Here is a 26057-nt window from a genome sequence, read left to right on the forward strand (position 1 = left end):
GACTTTGATGAAGTCTTCTCTCCGGTGGTCAAGATGACTACATTGAGATGCTTTCTTGCATTGGTTGCCATATTAGATTTGGTGTTGCTCCAAATGGATGTCAAGACAGCATTCTTGCATGGTGATTTAGATGTGGAAATTTAAATGCAGCAGCCAAAAGGGTTTGTTGAGAAAGGCAAGGAAGATTTGGTATGCCAATTGTTAAAAAGTCTTTATGGCTTAAAACAATCACCGAGGGCATGGTACCATAAGTTCCACAAGTTTATGCTTTCTCAGGCTACAAACGTAGTGAGTTCGATCACTCTCTATACACAAAGAAGGCTAAGGATGGCAGTTGTCTGATCCTTATTTTGTATGTGGATGACATGTTGATTGCTGGCAAGCACTTAGAAGAAATTTCAGCTTTGAAGTCAAAGATGGCAAAATCGTTTGACATGAAAGACATGGGTGAGGCAAGTCATATACTTGGTATGCGCATTGAGAGAGACAGATCAAAGAAGTTGATTTGGTTATCTCAAACAGAGTATATTGACAAGGTTTTGCAACGTTTCAATATGGAGAAGGGAAAGGCATTGAGTGTTCCATTGCCACCATATGTGAAACTTAGCAAACAAGATTGTCCTGTGTCTGAGGAAGAACAGGCTGAAATGGATAAGATTCCATATGCATCTGCAGTGGGTGGGGTAGTTTGATGTATGCAATGATTGCTACTTGCCCAGACATTGCATTTGCAGTGGGAGTAGTAAGTCGATACATGTCAAACCCAAGCAAGAGACATTGGGAGGCAGTGAAAGGAATATTGAGATACCTGAAAGCTACAAAGAGTATGCGTATATTCTATGGGAGTCAGGAGCCAAGTGTAAAGGGTTTTACAGACTCAGATTATGCAGGCGACTTAGACAACCGAAGGTCTACGTCGAGGTATGTCTTTACATTGGCTGGTGGAGCAGCATCATGGTGTTCTAGATTACAAGATTATGTTACTCAGTCTACTACAGAGGCTGAATATGTTGCAGCATCAGAGGCATGCAAAGAATCAATTTGGCTTAATCGACTAGTAACAGATTTGGGAATCAAAGAAGAGATGCCTGTGTTATATTGTGATAGCCAGAGTGCTATACAATTGGCTCGCAATCCAGTTTGTCACTCAAAGACAAAGCATGTGGATGTGAAGTATCATTTCATCAGGGAAATGCTCGAGGATAAGCAAATTCAGCTTGTCAAAGTTCACACCACAGAAAATCCTAGTGATCTACTTACAAAAGGACTTCCCTATACAATTGGCTCACAAGTAGTTAGGTGTAGGGTAGTACATCACTTCTCTACATCTCTTGTATATTAGCTTGTATAGTAGCTTCTCTCACACTTAAAGTACCATATTGGACTTTGAGTGGGAGGTTGTGGATATAAAGCCCAATGTGGTCGCCCAGGTAAGTGGACGGGCCGCCAGGTATGTACACATATTCTTTTGTAAAAACCTAATACGAACTCACTATGCTCTACACATTACAACAGAGCGATTTCACCATATCGTCGTGCTCTTCTTCTCACACTCTCTCTCGCGTCGCACTTCCGCTCATACTCCTTCAACTGGGGCCCACCTAGTCCCTGCACGTTCCATGAGACGATCCTCATGGGGAGCGAGAGAGAACAGATGCTGCCGCAGCAACAAGACGGGCTCTCTTCGAGGCAGGCTTGGATGGGGAGTAATCCGCATCCGAGCGTCCTCTAGTTAGGCGTGACTGCAGTGAGTGCCTAGCCCAAGCCCAAGCAGAGCGAGCCGTGCATAACGCAACCTCCTCTGTCCAGGAGTACTAATGAATGTATACATAGCAAGACAAACACTGCGTATTAGCAAAGAAGTACACCACAATGTGTCTACATCCTGCTAAGTCTGGGGGTGTCACCGCAAACTTGGCCAATGGCCACAAAGTCTGCAGCATATCTGTAACTCCAAGTTCTCCCATGTGGTGAGAGAACTCTAAGACCTGTGTATGCAACCATCCCACCACTGAGTCAAGGGACCACTCTGTCTCGGCCCTACCACAGAGGGGGAAGGAGAAACCAACTGCTGAGTCTAGGGCCTCTGTCCCCCTAGCGGCGAGGAACAAAACATGGACCCTGAAACAGGCTGCCTGATGGTCTACTGCGGAATCGCCGGGAAAACGAGTGAACCCGTAGTCGAAGAAATCCCAGCGGCGTCGGATGTCAATGCTCGTCAGCCCACGAGGTATGGCTGCAAGGGAGGATGTCTGAATCTGCAGAGGGGGCCGCAAGAAGGGCTGACCCTCTCTCGCTAGGCGACTCGCGGCAAAGGCGCTGCCAAGAGATCTCCTAGCCGCCGGAGAGGGACCAGTCTCTTGAGCCGATTGAGGAACTGGAGCAAGGGGAGGGGGAGAAGTAGCTGGGGAGAGTGGAGGAGAAGAGAGGCCGGATGGGGCGACAAAGGTAGACGGGCGAGGTGGAGAGGGGACGGGAGCAGAAGGTGGAGAGAATGAGGTACAGGGGGGGAGCGGTTGTTGAGGGAGAAGCGGAGGTGGGGGCTGGCGCAGGGATCTCCTCCTGCTCAAGAGGACCAAAACGGTTCCCCGTGGGAACCCACTGCTGCTGAGTAGGCACCTGAGTGCCACTTTGAGTGCCAAGCTGACGCTGTGGCCCCTGGCGTCAGCAGCCACGGGCCTACTGCCACCCCTCCTCCGCTGGAGCCCCAGGCTCGGAGGGTGGCTCTGCATCTGCACGATGTGCCGCTGGCTGTGGCTGCGGGCCCGTCCTGGCAGGCTGGGGCTAAGGTTGTGGTGCAGTTCGCGGCCTCCTCCGTGGACAGGCCTTCGCTAGATGGCTCATCTGTCGGCAAATGAAGCACTGGTTCGGAAGGCCCATGTACTCCACACTCTGTCGAAACCAACCCCCACTCACCCGAGGTAAAAGGATAACCTTCGGGAGCGTGTGGGTATCTCTGACCAAAACTCAAATTGATGGAATGTCAGCCGCCTTGGCAGCTACTGATGCTGCCGTGCGAGGTGTCTCCAGGACATTCCCAATGGCGGAACCGATCTTGAAAAGAAGTGATAGGTACTCCCTCCGTAAACCCGGAAAGCAGACTGAGATGGAGATGTGTACCTCCTCTACTAGAACATCGGAAGCTGGGTCAAAACCATGTTGCCACTGTCGAAAGTGGGCATGTGATGCTCGGATGGCCAGTGGACTCATAGCTATGACCTTGAACGTCATCTCGGAGGACTCAAACTTGATCTGATAGTAACCCCGTCCGAGAATCTGGACATCCAAAATCTTTCCCACCTCTGCGAGAAGGTGGGCCTGAAGAAGGTCTCGCAGCTCTCCTCTGTTAGGTCCGGTGCCGAGAATCTTGCAAATGACCGAGGTCGCCTGCAAACGCTCTACCTCTGCGACAAGGCTCGCTGGCTCTGTAGAGGCGAGAGAGCAAGTCGAATGGTGGGCTCAGCGGGATCGGGCGAGGGGGCTTCTGGCGAGTCCCTCTGTGGCGAAGCTAGAGCCTCCATCTGCGTCTACTGTTGTGGCGTAAGGAGGGGACGACGGGAGGGCGCTGCAATTGGGCACATCAACACTGCTCCAAGGAATTGAAGCACTGCCGAAAGTGCCGAACTGCAAGGAGTAACCGAGGAGGAGGAGGACCCAAACGGGCAAACGAACGAGCCGAGGCGGAGGGAGGGGGGGGGGGGGATTTTTCTTTTTTTTTTTTTTTGGCAGTCTGAGGCAAGCGGGCAGGCAGGGTACAAAAGGCGGGGCTGAGGGTGGGCGACGGCAGCTGGGGTTGAGGGAGGGGGCGGCAGCAGGGGCTGAAGGCGAGCGGACAGGTTGGGACAGGGGCAGCGCGAGGGGATGCAGCGGGGGCTGAGGGTAGGCGGGAGGGGGGAGGCAGCCAGCAGGAGACCAGGCAGCGACGGGCAGCGCTGGGGGGGGGGCAGGGGGGTAGTGATGGCGCAGCGAAGAAACACAACAGAAGAGAGCGCGCGAGTCCCTCTCTTCCCTTTGTGTGTTTGTTTTGAAGCTGTTGATTCGAGTTTTCTAAATTTCATCTAGATATAGGTGTTATGACATGTGGGTGTTATGACACATCCAACGAGTTGCAATTTTCTAATGAATCAAGCATGCCTTTGCATCCGGTGAAACAACCCATAGCTTCCTTGCCAATCTAATTTTTGTTGGAAAAGAGAATTTGACATAAATTTGAGAGACTTGCATGCACAAGGGCACCAAAAGTTCAAAAAACACAAGCATGCAAAGGTGGCATTCACCTTCTTGCAATCAAGTATGGAAATGCAATTAAGCAAAAAATCAATCATCTTCTTAACACACAATTTTAACACAACAGCTTAAATCAAATGCTATGAAACATTGTAGCTAGGGTCCTTGTTGTTAGTGTATCGACCATAGCTCTAAGACCAACGTCAAATATGCAGCTATGTAATCCATAGGCAAATCGTGTCAAAGATGCATTTTGAAGCACTAACCCTAAACCAAGGCTAGAGGTGGTGAATCATTACCCCACCATCAAGGTCGTGGGGAGGAGAGCTGCAAATCTCAGCCCTCCATCCACCCTGCTTTATATCCCGAAATTTTTTCTTGCACGTACTGGATCTTTACCAGATCAGCAGCCATAATATTCGTAGCCAACGGCCAATGTTGGCACTCCAGGTCAGCTGTCGGAACAGCTTCAACAGTTGACACCTCAGCTGTGAGAATATGCTGACACCTCAGCACCTGGAAGAGAGAGTCTTGCTCACAACTCAGCACCCGAGACCATCCTGCAATGGCGTCTGTACTGTAGTGTGCTCTGTACCCAGCCAGGTGGCGGCTGAAGGTTGGCCCTCCTCCCCAAGACCTTGACGGCCGGGAAAGGACATTGATTGTCCTTTTCCTGTAATCACTCTGACCCCATGGTGAGCGGCGTGAGCACCCGGCCAGGTGGCGGCTGAAGGTTGGCCCTCCTCCCCAAGACCTTGACGGCCGGGAAAGGACGTTGATTGTCCTTTTCCTGTGTGGAATCGCCTTATATGTGACCTCTTTCTTGCTCTCGCCCAAGACCCTTGTCCTCATACATGGAAAGACATCAAACAGCATCTAGCACCTACAAGCATTACTTCACCAAATACATCAAGACAAGGCTTGATAAAGCTATGTGTGATGGCTTTTTTGCGAGAGTGAGAGCCCTGTAATTAGCGTGCCATTATTTAAGGCTTTCTTGAGAGCTAGGGCATTAACATTATTGAGAAACTATCTTATCATAAAGTCACACTAAACATCTCCCAAGCTTTATGCTTATGCGCTGACACGTGAGCACCATTGTCGTAGAGAGAGAGAGAGAGAGAGAGAGAGAGAGAGAGAGAGAGCATGGGGACATGCTAGATTAATGAAACAATATCTGCACCTAAGCATATATGTACACTTTGAGCTGTCGTTGAGTTGGACCAAAAACATGTACATAGGATCCATTTGCAAAGCTCTTGATATTGTCCATAAATTTAGATTAATGCATACACTATGTGCTTTGGGAGCTCTGAGTGAGATGATACAGGATATCTTGGCACTTTTTTTAAGATTGTCAAGTAGAGTACATACCTTAAAGAGCCAACCAAAGTAGTTCATTCCATGTGTAGAATGGAGAAGGGATGTCCTATCTTTCCTATGCTTTTTGATATGGATATCGATGAGATGTCCAACCGCATTGAGAGAGAGAGAGAGAGAGAGAGAGAGAGAGAGCTGTCATACCATAGTTACTTTATACGGGTGATGATGTTTGCGACAAAGAAGGTAAGATAAACCACAAAGCTATGCCCGAGATATAAGGGTTCATGCAGCATCAAGGTGTTGTTATTTTAATCACCAACATAGTGGGAAGGGGTCAACACCAAACATTCATATATAACCAAGCATTCATATATAACCAAGAATTCATGGAGTACATAAGAGTCCTGCAAATACTCGAAGGCGAATATACCAGATCCTTTTTCTCAACGAGAGAGGAGACTACAAGATTAACACGCATGAAAAATAGATCTCTACACACCCTCCCTTCTAAGTCCACTATGCCACTTGGGGCATCATGTGTAGGTGCCTGATGTATTATTGGGGTGTAGGGACAATTTTTATTCTCTTTAGAGATGAAAGGAGCGTTACATGTGAAGGTGCCTAGTGTATTGAGGGGTATGGGTACAAGTTTTTTCCTCTTTGGAGAGGGTATTTGGCCTCTACTTAGTATGTTGGATTGCATCAATCAGAGATGCTTTTCTTGCTAGAGTTCCGTGCTTTATTGCCAAATTCAATACAATAGTGGACCCATTCAGTGACAAGTGACAAGATTCTCTTCAATGTTACACTCCTTGGAAGAATTGTAGGATGTTACACTCCTCAACAGGATTGTACTACACAACTAACTTCAATACATAGGACTCTCTTGGGTAGGGACACAAATTACTAGACCCCAACATGCTTCTCCCCCTCGCAAAACAGGTCAATGGTAAATTTACCATCACCTCATCCTAGCCATTGTCGAGAGTCAAGACAACTCTTAGAGATCGATGCAATGATGTAAGTTGATCATGTGAGTACACATTATGGTACCCACCCATGAGGAGATAATGCAAGCTCCATTTATTCACTTATTGCCTTACATTTTTAGCACTCTTTACCTTGCTATGTTGTCAGACATGGATCTTATGGCATGTGATATGTTCTATGCCTTTGGCGAACGTAGATCTGTTTTTCATTTGACGGAGAGAGAGAGAGAGAGAGAGAGAGAGAGAGAGAGATTTTTTAACGTCTATGCGAGGCCAAAATCGGCCTATGAGACGAATCAAGTATATAGGTGTATGTCTTCCATCTAACAAAAAAGACAAACAATCCAAACTGGTACAAAATAAAGAGAAAACCTTGGTGTATGACGGGATTTTTTTTTTTGGGGGGGGTGGATTTTTTGTTTGGGGGGGGGGGGGGGGGGGGGGGGGGGCTCTAGTACTAGGGATGTGTGCATATGCTCAGAGTCTTCAAGCTGGCATGATAATTTGACTAGAAATAGAAAACCCACCCACCACTCAAAGCCATCGTCCGTATCTCCAAAGCTCATGACAATTCCAAGCACGACGACCCTTGCCATGACAATTTACGAAGGCATTAGAAAGATTTAAGCCTACCCAGTAATTATATCGCATTCATGCACTACGGCAGGACAGAACAATGTAGCAGCCTCTCCACAAAGCCTCCTCCAACACGTTGGAACTCGCGGAAGGCCCCTGTGTATATAGCTCTCATGCTGATGTTACCATGGAGCTGTGCACTCGTTACTCCTGAACGTCAGCTGTAGCTAGAGAAGCAGCAGTAGTTGCCGTTATTATCGCATCTACTACTGCTTGCTTTCCTCTACTAACTGCCTCATCCAAAGGTGTTCGATCATACCTGCGCCCATCAAACAGCACTAAACATCAAAACCTCAAGAACGACAAAGCACCAGAATATTCTGTTCTTTGTAGATACACTGCATTGATCACCTTTCAGATACAAAAGAATGGCGATGGTAGCTAGCCATTGAATATCAACACAGCTAATAGCACAAGCAGGAAAACCCAGTTGACTAGAGCACCGGTAGGTCCGGAAGGAGAATCACAAAAGCTTCAGAAATTTTCATACTACCAGTTTTCAAATTCAGGAAAATGCCATGCTTCTTTAGCAGAGGATGCTGGGCACATACAATTTGATACCCCCAATTCAAACAAGTTAAAGAGCCTATCTGAGCACCAAAAAATAGTTTGATGTTTTACTATGGTTGTGTAAGCGTACATCTATACCAAATCACCACTTTGACACCAAACATAGATTTACAAACCCTTCCAGATATTCTTTATCCCAAGACCTACACTATCAAGAGCAAAAAAACAATTTACATGAGAAGCCACTATTTGGAGCTGTCACCTTGTTAGATTCGTACATTCTTTTGTTCACTGTTTGTGTTATCCAGAATGGGATGCAATATAAGCACTCTTTCTAGCAAAAGACTGACAAGAGCGTATGAGCGAAAAAAATGCACATGTTGGGAGATCTGAAGCCGAGCATTGTGGCTTTTTACTATATTGGAAACAACATAAGTAGCTAAGTTTCGATTCGCAACTCTTGGGGTCCCAACTTCCTTCTTTCTCTAGGAGGTCCTTGATACAATATGTTCTATGCTTAGTTAGACCTATACATGCCTAGATTCACCCATCAAGTAAAATGCAAGTTACAAACTCATGGTAGTCATCCACGAGACACTATTACTGCAAGAACTTAGAACAGTCATATCAGGCCTGGTGTGACTAATGTGTCGAATAGCCACCCCTTCGTGCGGGCCCCCTGAAAGTGTGCCTGATGGCATCTCCACTCTAGCATGCCCGGTGCTGCATATCCTCTGGTGAGTCTGTCAATGGCGGCATGTGCCATGGAGAAGGGCCCTTGTCTGCTCGTGAATGTGACTCCTAGGTAGATGTAGGAGGTGACCACCTCTATTGGTCCTCCTGCTACTGTAAATGTGGCTGCTTGTCAAACTGCTCTGGAGGTGTGGAAGATCATGATCTTGGTTTTCCCAAGATTCACTGTGAGTCCCCTGTCTGTACAAAACTCATCCAAATCTCTCACATGACTCTGTAGACCCTTTGGTGACTCTCAAATCGCTACAATGTCATCAGCATATAGCATAATGTGGATTGTGATACCTACTAGGTCCACTTGTAGGATGTAGTCGGAGATCTCATCGATGTAGACTCCAAAGAGGGTTGGGGAGAGGGGGCATCTAGCAATAGACTTTAACATACCGCCTGGGCAGCGAACTCTCCCAGTCACTCTCTCATAGAAAGCGTAGATGGCCCATATCATCTCCGAAGGTATCCCCAACCTCTGGAGTCATCGAAAGAGCCTCTCCCGTCGGACGGTGTCAAAACGCTTTGCGGAAATCCACAAAGTAGCAGTAAAGCCTCTTCTTCCGCACCTTTGCCCCATCAATGAGGCAGCGCAGAACGAAGATGTGGTCGATAGTAGAGAAGGTTCGCCAGGACCCTGCCTAGACAGGAGCCCGTAGGCCCTCAGCCTCCCCGTAAGAACTAAGCTCAGCCTCAAGAACTACCCCATATAGTTTGGCCATTGTATGGCCGATCATGATAGTCCTGTAATTCCCTTGGTCTAAAGTGTCTCCAGTCTTGTGGATCGGCACAATGGTGTGCCTGCACGGTCCACTCCTCTGGGAAGCCCTCCCCTATAGCCCGGTTGAATGCATGTGCGATCAACACGGCTATCGTGGCGGCTGCATAAATGAGGTGCTCACTTTGTAAACTTGTATGGTCTGATGATCCGCGGTGCTATAGTTGGTGGATGGCCTTCTTGACCATCTCCGCTATGAAGGAGGAGCTTGAGGGTCGAGGCCCAGGAGGTTGTGGAATCGGAGGCTGGTTCGGCACCTCATAGAGTTTCTGTGCATAGTCGTGCCATACATGTGGATACTCAATGGGGGTAGTCGGTCATGGCTCCTGGAGGGTGCGGGTGCGCCATGTTGTAGCACTGTCCATGCTCATGAACAAGTGATATAGCTCTAGCTCCTAAGCCTCCTCGAAAGCTCGAGTCTTTCGGCATGGAGTGTCTTCATCTGCCATCTGGTCTCTCGATCGGTGGTCTCTCCAAGAGTCCGCTGTGCACGCGACCGGCGGTAGAGGTCTCTGCACTCATCACCGTACCAACGGTTATGTGGCATGGTCCTTGGGGGGTAAAGTGTCGCCGGTATGGGTGGTGTGCAGGAAAGAGTTGATGACTGATGTCTGAAGAACATATGTGATGTGCGAGGCAAGCATAGGTAGTGGCGTAGAGGGGTGGAGCAGGAGGAGTCCCTTCTCGACCTCTATCGAGTGTAAGGGGGCTAGCTCATGTGCGAAATGGATCGTGGTGTGTGGGGTGCGTGTCATGGGGGTGTGGGGTGTGGCATCGCCAGTGAAGGAGAGTGCAAGATAGGTGAGGTTGACTCCAATCGGTATGGGTGGGATGGTGAAAAAGCTATGTAGGTGGGTGGCCTCTCTGGGTCACATGATGTAATCCACGGTGCTCCCCACCTCGGCTGCAACTCCATGTGGTATGTCAGTCCTCCTGAAGTAGGCCATTGTGCCATCCCGTTATAAATAACGAGGCAGTACTGAGAGCCTAATCTAAGCAAATGATGGTCGTACTCTGTTGTGCGAGTTGTGTCTGCTGACTCTCTCATGGTGGCCTCCTCCTGTATGGCAAATAGTGCCATCGGGTCCTCTGTGTCATATGTCTCACATTGATTCCTACTTGTCCTGGCATTGAAGTCTCCCATAAGGAAGACTTCCCCTAGTTTAGAGTACTCCATAATCTCATCTGACACGCATGTGTATGGAGATGATCTCTCCTCCCTCTCCCCTGTTATCTCTGTGGTAGAAAATCTGGAGCCTAAGGGGGCGAAGTAGCAAAGGGCGGGTGATGTAGATAGTCCTGGCCTGTGATAGCTCAAAACAGATCCAGAGATAACGGGCCTGTGGGTCTCGTACAACAATCTGTATCCTACTCCGGGGTCCCTGTCTGAAGAGTATAGCCACCCCTCCTGCCCCTCCCTTGTGACCCTCCTCTCTAGCTACTCTGGTCTCTACTCTATCTTTCGATGGAAGAACACTGTGATCTGTCACCGAGTGTCTTGCGGTCTGTGAGTCTCTCTCTCTCATAGTAACCCTGCTCGATGTCATTGAATTTCCAGTAGATAAGAGTCCACGACATCTGTGATCCTGATATCTCATAACTCTAGATAGAGGTCCAAAGACCCTCTCTAGAGAGGCAATGAAAGCGGCCACGTATCTCATAGTTTGTTGTATAGTGGCATATATAGGAGCTCCGTCTCTGGCTCTCTCTAACACAGCTAGCACAACCTACAAAGATACCTCGAAATCGATCGATCTCAATCTCCAACTCGTGTAATGATGTCCAAATAGGTCCAGTCGCACATCGTAAGCTGTCACAAGACGGGCACCACGTGCCAATAGAAAAGAACAGACTTTTAGCACTTCAATAACAACTGAAATTGAAAGAGAGAGAGCACATGCGACACTGGTTGGTTGAATTCCACCCCAGAGAGTATTGACCCCAAACCTTGGCACCCCTTTCGGTATTTCTTTATATTGCAACAATTGAGTACAAGCCGGTACTCCATCCTCCACCTTCGTCCAGAAGCATGCCGGAGAATGAGCCGATGGCCTCATATTTAAAGGCCCTAGGCCCAAAAGCAGTTTACATGAAAAGCCTTAAACTCAAAAGCATCTGGTACAAAAACATCTAGCCCAAAAAGCAGTCAGCGTGATATACGAAAACCCGTACAACTGTCAACACAACCAGTGCAATCTGCGGAAAACTGTGAAGTCTGCCACGTCAACAACGGAAATCTGTACAGTCTTGCCACATCAACATGTCAACACAAAATCCGAAAATTCGTACAATTTTGCCACGTCATCAGCTCCACGCGTATGTGTGTGTGTGGGTCCTGCCTTATTTTATTCTCTTGTGTCACTTAGGCCCCGTCAGATGGGGTCCCATAAGTTGGTAGGAACTTCTTCTTCGTCCGCTTATTCTTAGGGTTTAGGCTGCTTGGCCGGGATCTGAAGGTTGGCTCCATTCTTTAGTGACTTGACACGTCAGTAGTTTGTGACATCCCCCCTTCTTGAAAGAGTGTAATCGTCCACGATTACAGCATATTTGCAAAACAACTCAAGTTAGCTCAAAAATTTCCGAGGGACAATCTGTTCGCTTTTTTTGTTAAGGAGTTGTCTTCTCCTTTCGGCTCTCTTTTACCATCACAACCAGACCGCACTGATCTTCCACGAGTGCCTTGATGCACTAAAATTACATACCCGGGCAATCTCATCCAATTAGGAATATTCAGTGGTTGGCACATCACAATGCAACACAAATGCTCACATATGCATGTTACAGACACAACAAACAACGCCGTTGAGCACTCCCCCAAGACGAACGGTCTACGACATGAAGCTACTCAACGACTACCTCGTCACTCCCCCCGCAAATAACCTAAAAAGGTACGCGCCATGAGCTCAAAGGATTGTACAACCAAACACTCCCCAGACCGTAGTCTGTGTCGTTTGGAGGTTCAAGCATACAACCAAACGCTCCCCAGACATGATCTGCGTCGTTCGGAGGTTTCTAGCATACAACGGAACGCTCCCCAGAGATCGGCATGCGTCGTTAAGAGGTTTTCAAGCAGACAACGGAACACTCCCTAGACATTGGTCTGCGTTGTTCCAAGGTTTTCAAGCATACAACGGAATGCTCCCCAGACATCGGCCTGCGTTGTTCCGAGGTTCAAACAATACCAAAACAGTATTTCTCACTTCTCCACCCGGGAGTAAAATCACCAATCAATGAAACCAGTATTAAAACCAGAGTCAAACAATTCAAATCAGCACCAAGACATGTTCAAAACAGATACCATCCATTTCAAACAAATTCCATATAGGATCACCATACAAGTTCTCAAACAGAACTCAAACTTAAAAAGAAATCTCCACATCAATCGAGCTCAAAAAGTAGATTGACTTTCCATCCTGAAACCTGCACCAAACATTAGGGTTAGATTCCTTCCATAAGGTCGTAGCCGACCACAACATGGTCCATTAGCTCTTGAACAGACAGTGTTCCTCTGGTGGCGATGGTAGTCCGAAGAGAGCAATCACATTGGACCTCCAAGGTTATCAACAAGAGACACCTGCTGAGAGATGTCGAGAAATTTCAAGTTATAGTCTGCTAGGGTTTCCATGGCAAACATTTCAAGATACCCCACTCTACCAGAAGCTACAATCCGAAGGAAGAGTCTGAAGGCATGTAACTTCGGGCAAAAATTTTCTTGAAAGCTTGCCAAGTCCTTGGAGCATGCGGCTTGGTAGCTATAGATTTCCACCACTACGTGGCACTACCTATGAGAAAAAACAGCAGCTCGAAACAAATCTTGCATCCTTCTCTTGCAAGTAACCTTTATGGCTTATGCCTTGTAAGACATGAGCGGTGAAGACAGGAGCGCGCCCGATGCACCATGAAGTAAGGGTAGGAGTGTCTCATAGGTTTGGGGTAGAGACCCAAAGATACTTCAAATAAAATTCCAGTAGCCTCTAGTTTGCTCTATCTGCTCTTTTGAAGGACCGGTATGCTTTCACAAAAGCACATGCGTGATGCTCTAATACGGGACCTGAAGATACTTTAAATAAAATTCTAGTAGCCTCTAGTATGATCTGTTTGCTCTTTTGTAGGACCGGTATGCTTTCATAAAAGCACACGTCTAATGCTCTGATGCGGGACGCAAAGATACTTCAAATAAAATTCCAATGGCCTCTAGTTAGCTCTAACTAAGGCTACTTAGCTCTAACTGCTCTTTTGTAGGACCGGTATGCTTTCAGAAAAGCACACGCCTGATGCTCTGATACCACTGTCACAAGACGAGCACCACGTGCCAATAGAAAAGAACAGACTGAACAGACTTTTAGCACTTCAATAACAACTGAAACTGAAAGAAAGAGCACACGCGACACGGAGTGGCGGAATTCCACCCCAGAGAGTATTGGCCCCAAACCTTGGCGCCCCTTTGAGTATTTCTTTATATTGCAACAACTAAGCACAAGCCGGTACTCCATCCTCTGCACATTTGTCCAGAAGCATGCTAGAGAATGAGCCCATGGCCTCATGTTTAAAGGCCCTAGGCCCAAAAGCAGTTTACAAGAAAAGCCTTAAACTCAAAAGCATCAGGTACAAAAACATCTGGCCCAAAAAGCAGTCAACGTGATTTACAGAAATCCGTACAACTGTCATGTCAGCAACGCAAAATCCGAAAATCCGTACAATTCCGCCACGTCAACATGTAAACGCAAAATCCGGAAATTCGTACAGTTCTGCCACGTCATCAGCTCCACGCGTGTGTGTGGGTCCTGTTTTATTTTTTTCTCTTGTGTCACTGGACCTCGTCGGACGGGTTCCATAAGTTGGCAGCATAGTTACCCGAACGGGAACGGGGAACGGGGAACGGGGAACGGCAACATGCATAAAATGTCATTCCCTGTTTCGGATACTCACGTCCAAAACACGGAACAGGGATCCTGAACGGGAAATTAGGATGGAAAGGGGGAACGGCGACCTGAAAACGGCCATTCCCTGTAACTATGGTTGGTAGGAACTTCTTCTTCATCGTCTGCTTATTCTTAGGGTTTAGGCCCCTCTGCCGAGATTTGAAGGTTGGCTACATTCTTTAGTGACTTGACACGTCAACAGTTTGTGACATACGCCGTGGGACCAGTGAGTAAGTATCCATGTAGGCAAGCCTCAATAAGAACCCATCCTCTGTGAGTTGGAAAAAAGCTCTCTATATATGGTCATCTTTCATGCCCAGCTCTTGCATAGGCTATATCCATGTCCTTTGGTATCCATAGAAAACAGATCCTGTCGTATAAGTCTAGTGACCTCCCTCCTCTGTCACAGAGAGAGAGAGAGAGAGAGAGAGAGAGAGAGAGAGAGAGAGAGAGAGAGAGGGGGGGGGTGGGGGAAATCTAGAGAATATTCAAAGGGGGGGAGCTTGTTCATAGAGAAACCATGTAGCTCAAACCATGTGCCATTTGTGCACACCAACATGATATATGTCCCTGTGATGTCAAGTGCCATGAGGACTCCAGAGCCAGCCAAGCATAACGATCTCGTGGGAACTCCCATAAGCTGTGTATGAATGCCACTAATCTCGTAAGAGCCTCCACCACAAGAGGGGCAACTAGCTCTGCTCGGGTGATCGCATGGGAAACCAAGGCCTAGCCTTGATCATATTGGAGATCATGGAGATACGTGGCCTCTCCATGTCTCGCCACCCATATGTACGTCCACGCTGACAACTATGATGATCCACCGAGGGTCCGCATAGCTGCACTCCATATGGCATAGCTGAGGCAACCAAAGTATCAAAAAGCCATAGCTTGGTGCGACGCTCCTAGAACTGAACCTTTAAAGACATGCTCTCCAATCCTCCCAACGTTGTGTATGCTCTAGTCAATCTAGTCTCTAGCTACGTATGCTCTAGTCTCTGCCACTCTAGTCAGACTAGTCTCTAGCTGCGTATGCTCTAATTAGTCTAGTCTCTGCCGCTCTCCTCATGGAGAAAATCGGGCCACAAAAAATTCACCCCAAGGTACGTGTATATATTGGTATACTCCACGCACTCCTGTCCATAAGTAAAACTTGTTGCTGATCGCATGCACTGTAGTATTGAATACCACAACCTTGGTCTTCCAAAGGTTGACATACTACCAATATGCTATGCAAAATATGTGTAAGGCATCAAGATGGCACCACATCCCCTGAGGTGAATCTGAAATAAACACAAAATCATCTGCATACATCAGTAGGGGTATCCATGTCCCTGCCAACTGTGCTCCTCTATCACCCTCCCTCTTTATGTAGTCTGAAGCCTCTTTCAAAATCATCCGCATACATCAGTAGGGGTATCCATGTCCCTGCCAGCTGTGCTCCTCTATCACCCTCCCTCTTTATGTAGTCTGAAGCCTCTTTCAAAATACATGCCAAAACAAGTGGGAGATAGTGGGTAACCCTCTTTCACTCGAATGGTGGAGTGAATAATCTCTGACGTCCCTTGGGCGTACGCACACGTCCTGTAACTGTCTTGTACAAAAACATGATCCCCCATATGAGCTCTACACGCACTCCCAGCTCTTGCAGTCTGCTATCAATCTGCTCCTCGGAACTGTATCAAGGAACTGTATCAAAAGCTTTGCATAAATCCACAAAGCTACAATAAATCCTCCACCCATGAACTCTGCCCTCCTCAATGATAACTCGTAGTGTGAGAATGTGATCTAGGGTAGAGAAACCCCTCCTGAAACCAACCTGGCCTAGCGCTCGGATGCCCTCTCTCTCTACCCCTGTGCTCAGCTCATGCTCAATGATGGATGCATATAATCTGGCTAGTGCGTGTCCAATCATGATAGTGTGATAATTCCCAGGTAAACTAGGGTCCCCAAATTTGAAAATAGGTACAATCGTGAATATGCTCCAAGTATTACAGAAACCCTCACGCATAGCTCTATTAAATATCGATGCAAGAAGATCAGCCAAAAGATCCTTTGCATGTATAAAACGCTCAGCTACCAAGCCATTATGATTGCATGCTCTACCAGTCTTCATCCTATCAATAGCCTTCTTTACCATCTCTATAGTAAAGAAAGCACCAGTGTGTGGTCATGCCTCTCGTGGATCTGGCCAGGGTGGTCTCGTACGGTCTCGTACGTTTTGTACACGTACGACGATGTGCGGTACTAAACGAACTAAAAAAAATTATGATGTACGATGACGTTATGTACGTTCAAAATATAAAAAAACAAATAATTCTTAAGCCTAAGGCTTAGGCCTTAAAGAAACTTGACATTTAGACAGATTACAATTATGAGAGCTTGAGAGGGAGAGACGATGGAGAGCTTGTCACTTGAGACTCGAGAGCTTCAATGGGAGCTTGAGGGGGAGAAACCCAAGGGAGAGAAGGAGAGCTTGAACCTTGTCACTTGAGAGCTTCAATGGGAGCACATGGATGATGAGAGCATTGAGAGGCTAGAGCTTGTAGCTTGTAAGTTGTGTTGAGAACAAGGTGGAGGAGTTGCTTAAATAGATTATAGGAAGAGGAAGAGCATGGGAGAGGGAGAGCATGGGGCATTATGGATGTGAGAGGGAGAGCATGGCAATAGGCATTGGTACATGCCACATGATTGCAAACATGCTCCAAAATGGCTCCCTAAATGCCCACTAACACGTGCAAAAACTGCCGCCAACGGTCATAAACGGCTACATTTTTCGATCGTACAGAACGTACTAAACGTACGGAACGGAACGGGTCCGACCGAACGGTACTAGACGTCCCGTACGTCGAACGAAAACTACCCTGGATCTGGCAATGACCGCTATGTAGAGAGAAGTAGCATACTCATCCCATATGTCAATAGATGTAATAGTTGGTGCTAGAAAGTGCTCACGAAACAATCTCCAAGCCTCACCTGAGTCCTGGCTCAAGAATAACTAATATAAATCTCTCGAGAGCTAAGCTAGGTAATCTCTCTTCTTTCATAACACAAGGTGCCGAAAGGTAGTCCTTGACTGTCTGTGAGTGGTGACGCCCATGAGCAGACTCTCGTCTCTCTGCACTCTTCATCGTACAAATGATTACGGAGATGTTCCCAGAACGAGGTCTCTCTAAAGGGTGGCTATGCAGGAAGGATTGTGTTGCTGCATCATGTAGTTTCTCTGTCAGAACCTGTGTGAGCTCATGAAGAGGACGTCATGGTTCCTCCACGTAGAGGTACATGTGTATCTCATCAATATAGAGAGTTTGTCTCCCTCGTTAATGTATAGCGAGTGGGCCTAGGTGCCTACGACAGTGCAGCTATATTGTAGGAGAACATAAGCATAAAAGTAGGGACAGCATGATCCACTACCTCCCCAATTGGCCTAGGGCCCACCACAAAAACATCAATACATGGAATGAAATTGGGTGTCATCCTCACAAAATCTCTTGATACCATTCAGAATGGCTAAACCATATATACTACCCATCTCAATAAGTAAAATCTACCATACTCTGTCTACTCGCTATCATGTGACTCTGGCCAAAACCATGTCAATGGTATCAAGCTCTCTCACCGTCTCCGCGTAGATGTTATGGAAGACTGACTGGCGCTGCGCTATCCTTGCATTGAAATTTCCCAGAATCATGATTTCACCATCTCTAGAGAACTCCCATACCGCATAAGCTATCATACTAGGTGTAAAATAGCATATAGAAATATATAGGTATCTGCATGTCTCTAGCCTCGATCTCACCCACATATACCTGGCATGATCATCTCTGTGAGCAATGTGTATCGTCATCTAGAACTCCTCCCTATAAAGTACAACCACTCTACCAGACCCTCATCCCCTAAGCTCTGATCTCGTCTCCTATCTACAAGCCCACTCCCATCTATATCCACTAAAATGGGGTAAACTGTTTCAAGGTGCCTGATGTATCTCTAAGTAAAATACAATGCCCCTCCCAGTGAAACTCTCCTCAAAGGCTCCTACATCCAGTCTCAGAGACCTATCATAGTTCCAAGCAGCAATGTTGAGTTTGGTCCCATAGGCCTCGCGTCGTCATGTGGTACGCCTCTCCATAGTCACAATGAGGCGGTCTTTGTAAAAAGCCACTTTCCCCTTCTCCCTCACACCCTGATCTTTGGCATGGCCTCCATCAAATCTACCTCTCCAAGAATTCAGATCTGTTTCATCAAGCTGGAGCTCACCCGGCTCCAATATTAGCTCAGCATTACCTTTGGAGGTTAGCTTGCAAATGGATCAGCTATTCCAAATCCACAAACCTTAGATTGTCTGTAATGCTAAAATTAGCATGTTTCTTTGTTGAATATGGGAAAATTAAATCAGGCAACTTTATTTGTCTATGAATAATAATAATGCACGATTCAAATCCTTTCAAAGCCCTACTTCATGTGGATATGCAGGCTGAACCTGAACACCAAGAAGAAACCATGCAAGAAGAAACCATGCAAGAAGAAAAAACAGTAATCTTTAAAATCAACACCAAGCTCTTAACTCACAATTTACATAGTCAAGGTTTGAAAGATATACCGATTCAAAGTACTAGCATTTGCTCCTCTTACAATCAACTCCTCACTAACCTGTGAAGTTTTTTCTTCTTGAACATACAAACGGGACAACAATGAGAAGCAAAAATGTGCAGCCCCCATACCTGAATATGCCCATTCAAGGCTGCCCAATGAAGAGGAGTGTTTTTCTCATCATTTTCAACATTCACATCCTGTGTCAAAACACCTTTTTCTCACCAGTACAGATTCTAACTAGATCCAAAGTGGCAGCTATCCCAAGTACGCCATGAAAGTAAACCGAAACAAAGGAGTTATTACCGCTCCTCGATTAAGCAAGAAAAGCACAACTTCCATGTGCCCATTTGCAGCTGCCATGTGTAAAGCTGTTGATCAAGTACAAATGTGTCCTCAAAGTTAAAATCAACCAAATCAAGCTTCGAACAAACAGTTAAAAATTGACCTAAGATTGACATAAAATTAGCATTCAGATGATATTTTTAGGTCTTGATACAGGCTGCATAAATTTGCCTTCTCCATAAAGAAATAATTTTTGCACATTAGGTATAACACAGTAAAGCACTCCCTACACGGTGATCGGAAGACAAGCAAGGTGAGGTGCAACGGTAGTGAGAGAGATGAGGAGAGTGAATGAAAAAAATGAAAAAACAGATAACTCGGATACACCATTGGTTTAATTCCACTTCGAGCATCATGCAGAAAAACAAAAAAGGGGGGTACTGAAATCTGATAAGTTCTTGTGACTCACAGAGCTGGTTTTTACGGTAGAGATTCACCATGCGCATGATGTGTGCGCAATCATCAATGAGAGAGACTAGTCTCTATGCTTTTAGACTTGGGAGTGGGTTCTTGGCTTCTCTGATGATTGCCTTTCCTACTCTGTGAACTGACCTGAAACCGACATTGATGGGCCTTGAAGTGACCTTGTCTATTTCATGACCCCTATCTTCTCACCGACATAATAGTAACTTATTTTTACATGCTTCCCTTTGACTTCAATAAGCATTGGCTCTCCAAAATCAAGCAAGGTACGACTTAGCAGCTTGTATCTACAATGTAACGTGGTATGTCTCTTTCTAGTCCTCCTTTTGAGCCCTCCGGTAAGCCACCAATTCTAACAAAGGTTTGCAAATTTTTTACCTTTCATTTTATGGGCATTGGATGCCTTGAAGACACTATAAAAAGAAACATTTTGTGTGTTTCATCATTTCGAGGCGTTTCCGGGTGTAGACCCAACCCCCGGTGAAACTTCATCTACTCATAGCTTGGCCGTTTGAACTCCGACTGCACATCTCGAAAGACCAACGTGTACAACAAATTGAAAATTTCAACCCTATAACTTCACATATCCCTTGGACCTTCACCATATCCATATTACCCGGTAAAAAACTACAAACCACTTCGACCTTCAAACTACAATATCTTGCACACTATATCTATGTTTGACGAGCTATTCGGACAAGCTTGGAAAGAACTCTAAAGAGCACCCTATGCACTTTCAAACCTGCATTTTTACCATCTTTAAGTATCTTCTTTATTAAGTTTGGAGTGGCCACAGCCAGATTTATGGTCGATAGCATCTTTGAAGCAAAAGGTGGTATTAGATTCCAAAACTCCTTGAAATATACTAAAGCTTCTAGATCCGAGGTCTTGAGTTGGTCTTTTCTTGTTCATTGTTTTGTGCATATATTTAAAGAACTTGCATTTGTGAAGACTACCACTATGTTTGTATGCAAAGATATGCACTATGAGGATTTGGGGAGCCTAATAGAAAAAAATTAGGGTTTTATGAATGGCATGCACAATGGAGATAGATATTGTTGTAGAGTTGGAGCATATCAGGTATTGGGATGCGCTATTTAAAATCCCGCACCTCATTGAACATACAATTTTACGACGATCATTGGATATGCAACCTTGGGGTGTGGATTCCCTTGCAGTGTGTTGAAGGAGCTATTATTACTTCCTTTGAAATTACGATGAAGATGTTTAATGAGGTTTTGGAAACTGTCCAAGCGAACAAAAATTGGACTCTCAGCAACGTACGAGAACATTTAGCCATCATGGGCTTTGAGGATCTTCAAGAAACTCAATTTCGTTCCAAGGTTACAAGGTGAGGATGTTTTCATCGAAGTGCACTTGTAGCTACAAAGTCTTTTAGTCATTGACTCACTTGATGTTGAATGTTTAAAGATTGAAAAGAGAATGGAACACAAAATGAAGGTCCAAGAGAATTGGGGTGTCAATAGAACTATCGCTATTATAGCATTGTTACTCTTTGATTTTTCAGTGAGCTACAGTTGTCTCATGTACAATTTATTTGAGTTCCATTTTAGAGTAATTTATAAAAATCTTGGTATCATTATGAATCTTTTGCTATCTGTATACGTAACTCCATTGCAATTGTGCGAACTCGTTGCTTACTCGAAAATAGAGATTTTTTTAAGCTATTTTTAGAAAATTGACCTTTAAAAAAAACACCACTATATAAGGGGTCTCTCAATAACTCATTTACAGTTTTCGCTTTCACAACTCTTAGCTCTTCCATTGTCTGCTTGCTCTCAAAACAAAACATAAAAGCATCCATTACCTCTGTGCGAGTACCTCTCTACCCACACCGACTCCTCTATCGCACTTTACGCTCTTCCTTGAGATACCAAATACAAAGGAAAGCTAGAGTTGCACACTCCTCCCCAACCTTGCTGCCACAATTAATCTCTACATCAACGCATTTGCAAAGATTGTGGCGTTCATGGAGGAGCACATCGTGAAATATGCAATGGTTATCCCACCACATACGGAGGTATGGGCGCCGTGCAACCTCTTGCCCTTCATTCACAAAAGAGAACGCCCGTTTCACCAAGCCGCTATAACGGTTTCAGGAAATTGCCATTGATACAGGGCATTTCCTTGACGAGCAGGCTACACGCATGTTGGCACTAAAGAAGCACAAATTGGGGGTGAAGTAGGGTAAGGGGGCCAATAAAAGGCTGGCCCCCGAAAGGAGGATTGATGTCCCCCCCATTTTAACAGACCCTTGAACCGATTTTGGGGCACCAACGCTTGAGAGGTGTGTTGGACAACGCAGCTGAAAACGGCTCTGGTCCATCGGATCAAGGGTTCAATCCCTGCTGGCGTGATGGCTCGCTTTACCCCCTGCATTGGATCCCTATTCATGCCATTTTTGGATGCACACAAAAAATGTCGCGGCATCGTTCATGAGCCATGTTTCGTTGCTCACGCTAAGATTTGAGCTGTTGGTAGGGCTTAGCACGGGCTTCATTGTGTGCCCCAACACGTGCGATTTTGTCCATTGTGTTGTTCACAACTTGCTTGCCCGCTTAGGTGGCCTAAAGTTGGCCCCTTTACCCTACCTCTCTCGAATTGCCACATTCATCTTCCTTGTCAGTGAGGCACCCAGATTCAAAGGAGGTGAGAATCACACCGGCACATTGGCACCTTGGTCAAGGATGGCAAGGATCCACAGGGTGTCCCCATGAACCCTGCCGCCGAGAGTCACACACTTTTGCTACAGTATCCTAGGGGACTTGAGGACGTAGTGCAAAAACCGTTGACTGTGGCTACCACTAGCACCCCTCCAAAGGTATGCCTCTATCGGACGAGGCCATCTCCGATGTAGAGATCGGCCGCTTGTCAACGGTGGTAATGAATGGGGATGAATTTATTTTTCTGCATTACTTAGGAAGGCCTTTAGCCTGCACATGGATGAGTGTCTACGTGTGTTGTACAACTGTCAAGTTTCCCCTCAATTGGCTCCAAATACCCTTGAGACCAAGCTCCTGCTCCTAGGCGACTCCATCACTGACACTATCACGCTTGTTTGTGAGGATGTTTTGGCAACGAGCAATTGGATATGTCGGAGAAGGATCTTCAAGCCACGCAGGGGAAGTTTGTGGCTCCTATGAAGCCTATACCAATGCAATCCCCACCTCCTAACGAGCCCAAGATTGTGGATGCGGCCAAGTCATGTATTGACTTGGATACCAAAGGAAATAGGGAGGAGGAGCACAAGGAGCAGGACCTTGAGTTGTGTTCGCATGATATATTTAAGCTTATGCTGAGCATATTAATCATTTGCAACAATGCTCCACAAAGTGCCGAGAGGCTCGTTTGAGCTTGAACCCATTTAAGCCTGTATTCTGTGTGAAGAGTGGGATGCTGATGGGACACGTGTCAGCTGAAGGAATTGCAATAGACCCCGGCAAGGTTGGAGTCATCCGGCTGGCAAAAACACCCAAGAGAGTGAAAGTTATCCTGCGCTTTCTGGGCCGACTATGTTGGCACTGGCAAAACGTTGTGGTATTTGGCTGACATTGCAGCACCTTTGAACCAGCAAGAACTAAAGCAAAAGCAGTTACTTTGGACGACAAATGTGACGAGGCTTTTCAGTCACTCGAGCTTATACTTTCCAAGGCACCTCAGTCCTGTGGTGCAACCACCTCAGTGGGGCTTGCCATTCCACATGTTTGTCGATGCCTCGGATGCAGCAATTGGTGTTGTGTTGATGCCAGCTAAAGTGAAGAAGTTGTACACACCAATGTACTATGCCAGCCGAAGGGTCTGCTTTGCAGAAAGAAATTATTCAGTCCCTCACTTACCAGCATCACCCATCTTCGATTGATGAGACTCTTTGGAAAGATCACATCACTTCTAAAAACATAAGGTAGTTGCTATCGATGCGATTATTAGGAGAGCCATAGGCAAGTTGGTGCCTGTGTTGAGTGTGAGTATGGACAACTTCATTTCTCTATGGGGTTTTAGATGCTTCCAGTGTCAATAGCAGTTCACTTTAGCAGCTCCAATGAGCAACTAGTAACCTTTTTGTGAAAGTGTTCAAACCTATACCAAAAGACAAAAAGCTCACCAGTTCTGCCTTGCATATCCTGGCTGTCAACATGCACATTTTGTTCCAATAACTCTTCAACACCATCGACATCTCCATACCTAGCAACCTTATGCAGAAACAAAATCAACTTACATGAAAAGCAACTGAAATTTAAGAATATTACTAGTCTGTTAAAAATTTTTCTATGTTAGGATCTTTTCTAAGCCTGAGACTCACAGACTTGTTATCCCTTTCAAAAGCGCACCTACTGTGCATACAATACAACAGTTACTTCCAGAGACACGCAGACCATGGCCATTTATTAGAAGTGCATATAGCAGCCTATTTACACTTCATCCAATTCCTGGTAAAAAGATGCAGAAAGGAGAGCAGCTGATGCAAATGAAGGATTGGAGACTTGGGATTCCTGAGTTAACCACTGGTGCATGCCAGAACGATTAAAAATTACTAAGCCACACGCAATTGATACCAAGGAACGAGTGCAGTAAACGCTGCAAGTTCTGCCTTGCAGAAGTGGACTTTAGAATACAATGACACAGTGTTGAGATAGGCAGTGATCAAAGAAAGAACAGTAGTAACCTGGATGCTGGAAAGACACTTGGATGGTGAGGCCATCGATCACACACAACACAACACAAGACACAAATAAAGACTCCTTGTCCCACTTCTGACAAGGGAACATTTCTGCAAAACACAGTACCTAGTATCAAGATGCCCTTAGGAGCTGTCCCATTGTGACAAGTCATGAATCTGAGTGATAATTTCCTCAATTCGAGTGAGTGATAATTTCCTCAATTCGAGGTGTCTAATGGGCTTGTTCTTGAATTATCTATTTACTCGCTATCTAAACTTGCCTCGATACCTCACTTCCAACTCTCTACCAAGTCCCTGTTCCCTACTCTGTCTACACCTGTCAAGCTCCCTTCCCTACCTTTGACCCTTTCAAGTTCCCAACCCAATTCCAATGGTAGCTACGATGCTATGATTCCCCATTTTATGTTTCTATAAGGTAAACAGACTGATCAACATTGCTTAACAGAGGTGGAAAGAGAATGTAATTTTATAGCGCTCGCTGCCCTCCATGTGTGCCATTGGGTGTGTGCATGTGTATCATTCTGTGTGTGCACGCACATGCATGCGCACAAGTCCGTGCTTAACCGATTGGGTGTCTGGAAATATCCATGTTGGGATGGCAAGGTGGTGGAAGTTTCTGATGCACCCTTGGAGGCACTCAAGGTCCCATCACATCAAACCATTTTCCTCTCTTGGCAGTCTAGGATACTCCCTGCTTCATGGCAGAAGGGACTGCTGCAAATGGCTGCCAAGAAATAAGTGGAGATACAATTGCCTTGTGCCCATTTGTATGCAAGTTGGCGATGAACATGGCATAATGTTGGTCAATTTCCTTAAAAGCTACTTTCATTCAGATTTACATCCGCACACAGAAGAATATGATTCTGCACCTAGGCATCAGATTCGTGGATGGCATTGCCAATGTGCACATGAGATTGAGTATGCCGAATTCATCAAGCAAAATGCTAGAAAATACTCATGAGTTGCTGTATACACCCAGGCTGTGTGTTTGTGTGCCAGACTTTTGTCATATGCTGTATGCACCCTAGATGGGACAAGCCCACTGTGTACCCCAGAATTCCATGAATATTTAAATTGTGTCGTTGACATAGATAAAGGCACAAAAGAAAACCGTCTACAAACTAGTGCGTGCAAAAAGCTCTATTCACATTTTCTATAAGCAGAAATCGTATGAGGCAATTAGAAAATCACACGCAGGTTAACGCAACCATCATCACTCTATTCACATTTTCTATAAGCATGGTACGAAGCAATTAGGAAATCACATTTTTTCCGAATGCAAAGCCCCTTGAAACCCACTTCCCATCAGTTGCATGATGTTGTTCTTGCTGTACACAACGTGAAGACGATGCGTTCGCATACAAAGAAATCTACTTGAAGCAAGGCTGACTTGATGCGCTCTCTCTCTCTCTCTCTCTCTCTCTCTCTCTCTCTCTCTCTCTGTGGCAATGCCATACCTCTATAAGAGACTCTGCCACGGGATTAGCTTCACGAGCTGGTCGGACAGCTGGTGAAGCATCGCCTTCTTCGCTTGCACCATTTGGCACTGCCATGCTGCTCTCCTTTGAGGTCAAGGGAACAAGGGAATGGGAATTTTTCCTACAACAACATGTTGCAAAGTTGACAATAAAAGGCATTTGGCACTAGGGTTAATGGGATACGCTAGTAAGTGGACAGCGCAATCCTACTTGGCATCATTTGATTAGCAATTTACAAGTTCGATATTTGTAATGGCTTTAAAAGAATTAAAAGGTGTTTCTAATTCAAGGATTCCACTCAAAAAAAAAAAAAAAACATACGTTAATCTATAGCACGTAACGACAGGCAATGACGAAGCACATAGATTTGCAACAATATTATCTTAAAAAAATGAA

General features: G+C 45.8%; 1 protein-coding gene across 3 annotated transcripts; it reads right to left on the minus strand.

The window, feature by feature from the left end:
- Positions 1–6789: 6789 nt before the first annotated feature.
- LOC147460650 (ankyrin repeat family protein) lies at positions 6790–25845 on the minus strand. Of its 3 annotated transcripts, none has more exons than XM_086508352.1 (7): positions 25641–25845; positions 23608–23695; positions 19023–19087; positions 18848–18916; positions 18727–18776; positions 7527–7609; positions 6790–7434 (listed from the first exon to the last, which is right to left on the minus strand). In XM_086508352.1, the coding sequence occupies exons 1-7, from the start codon at positions 25818–25820 to the stop codon at positions 7382–7384; spliced, it is 588 nt and encodes a 195-aa protein (XP_086364478.1). In that variant the 5' UTR covers positions 25821–25845; the 3' UTR covers positions 6790–7381. The 3 variants fall into 3 exon arrangements, with proteins under 3 accessions (XP_086364478.1, XP_086364491.1, XP_086364485.1); XM_086508365.1 differs by having other exon boundaries at positions 7527–7579; positions 25641–25843; XM_086508359.1 differs by lacking the exon at positions 7527–7609 and having other exon boundaries at positions 25641–25835.
- Between the last annotated feature and the right edge of the window lie 212 nt (positions 25846–26057).

This window comes from Adiantum capillus-veneris, chromosome 3, assembly GCF_014529385.1.
Source record: "Adiantum capillus-veneris isolate H3 chromosome 3, ASM1452938v2, whole genome shotgun sequence".
Lineage (NCBI taxonomy): Eukaryota > Viridiplantae > Streptophyta > Polypodiopsida > Polypodiales > Pteridaceae > Adiantum > Adiantum capillus-veneris.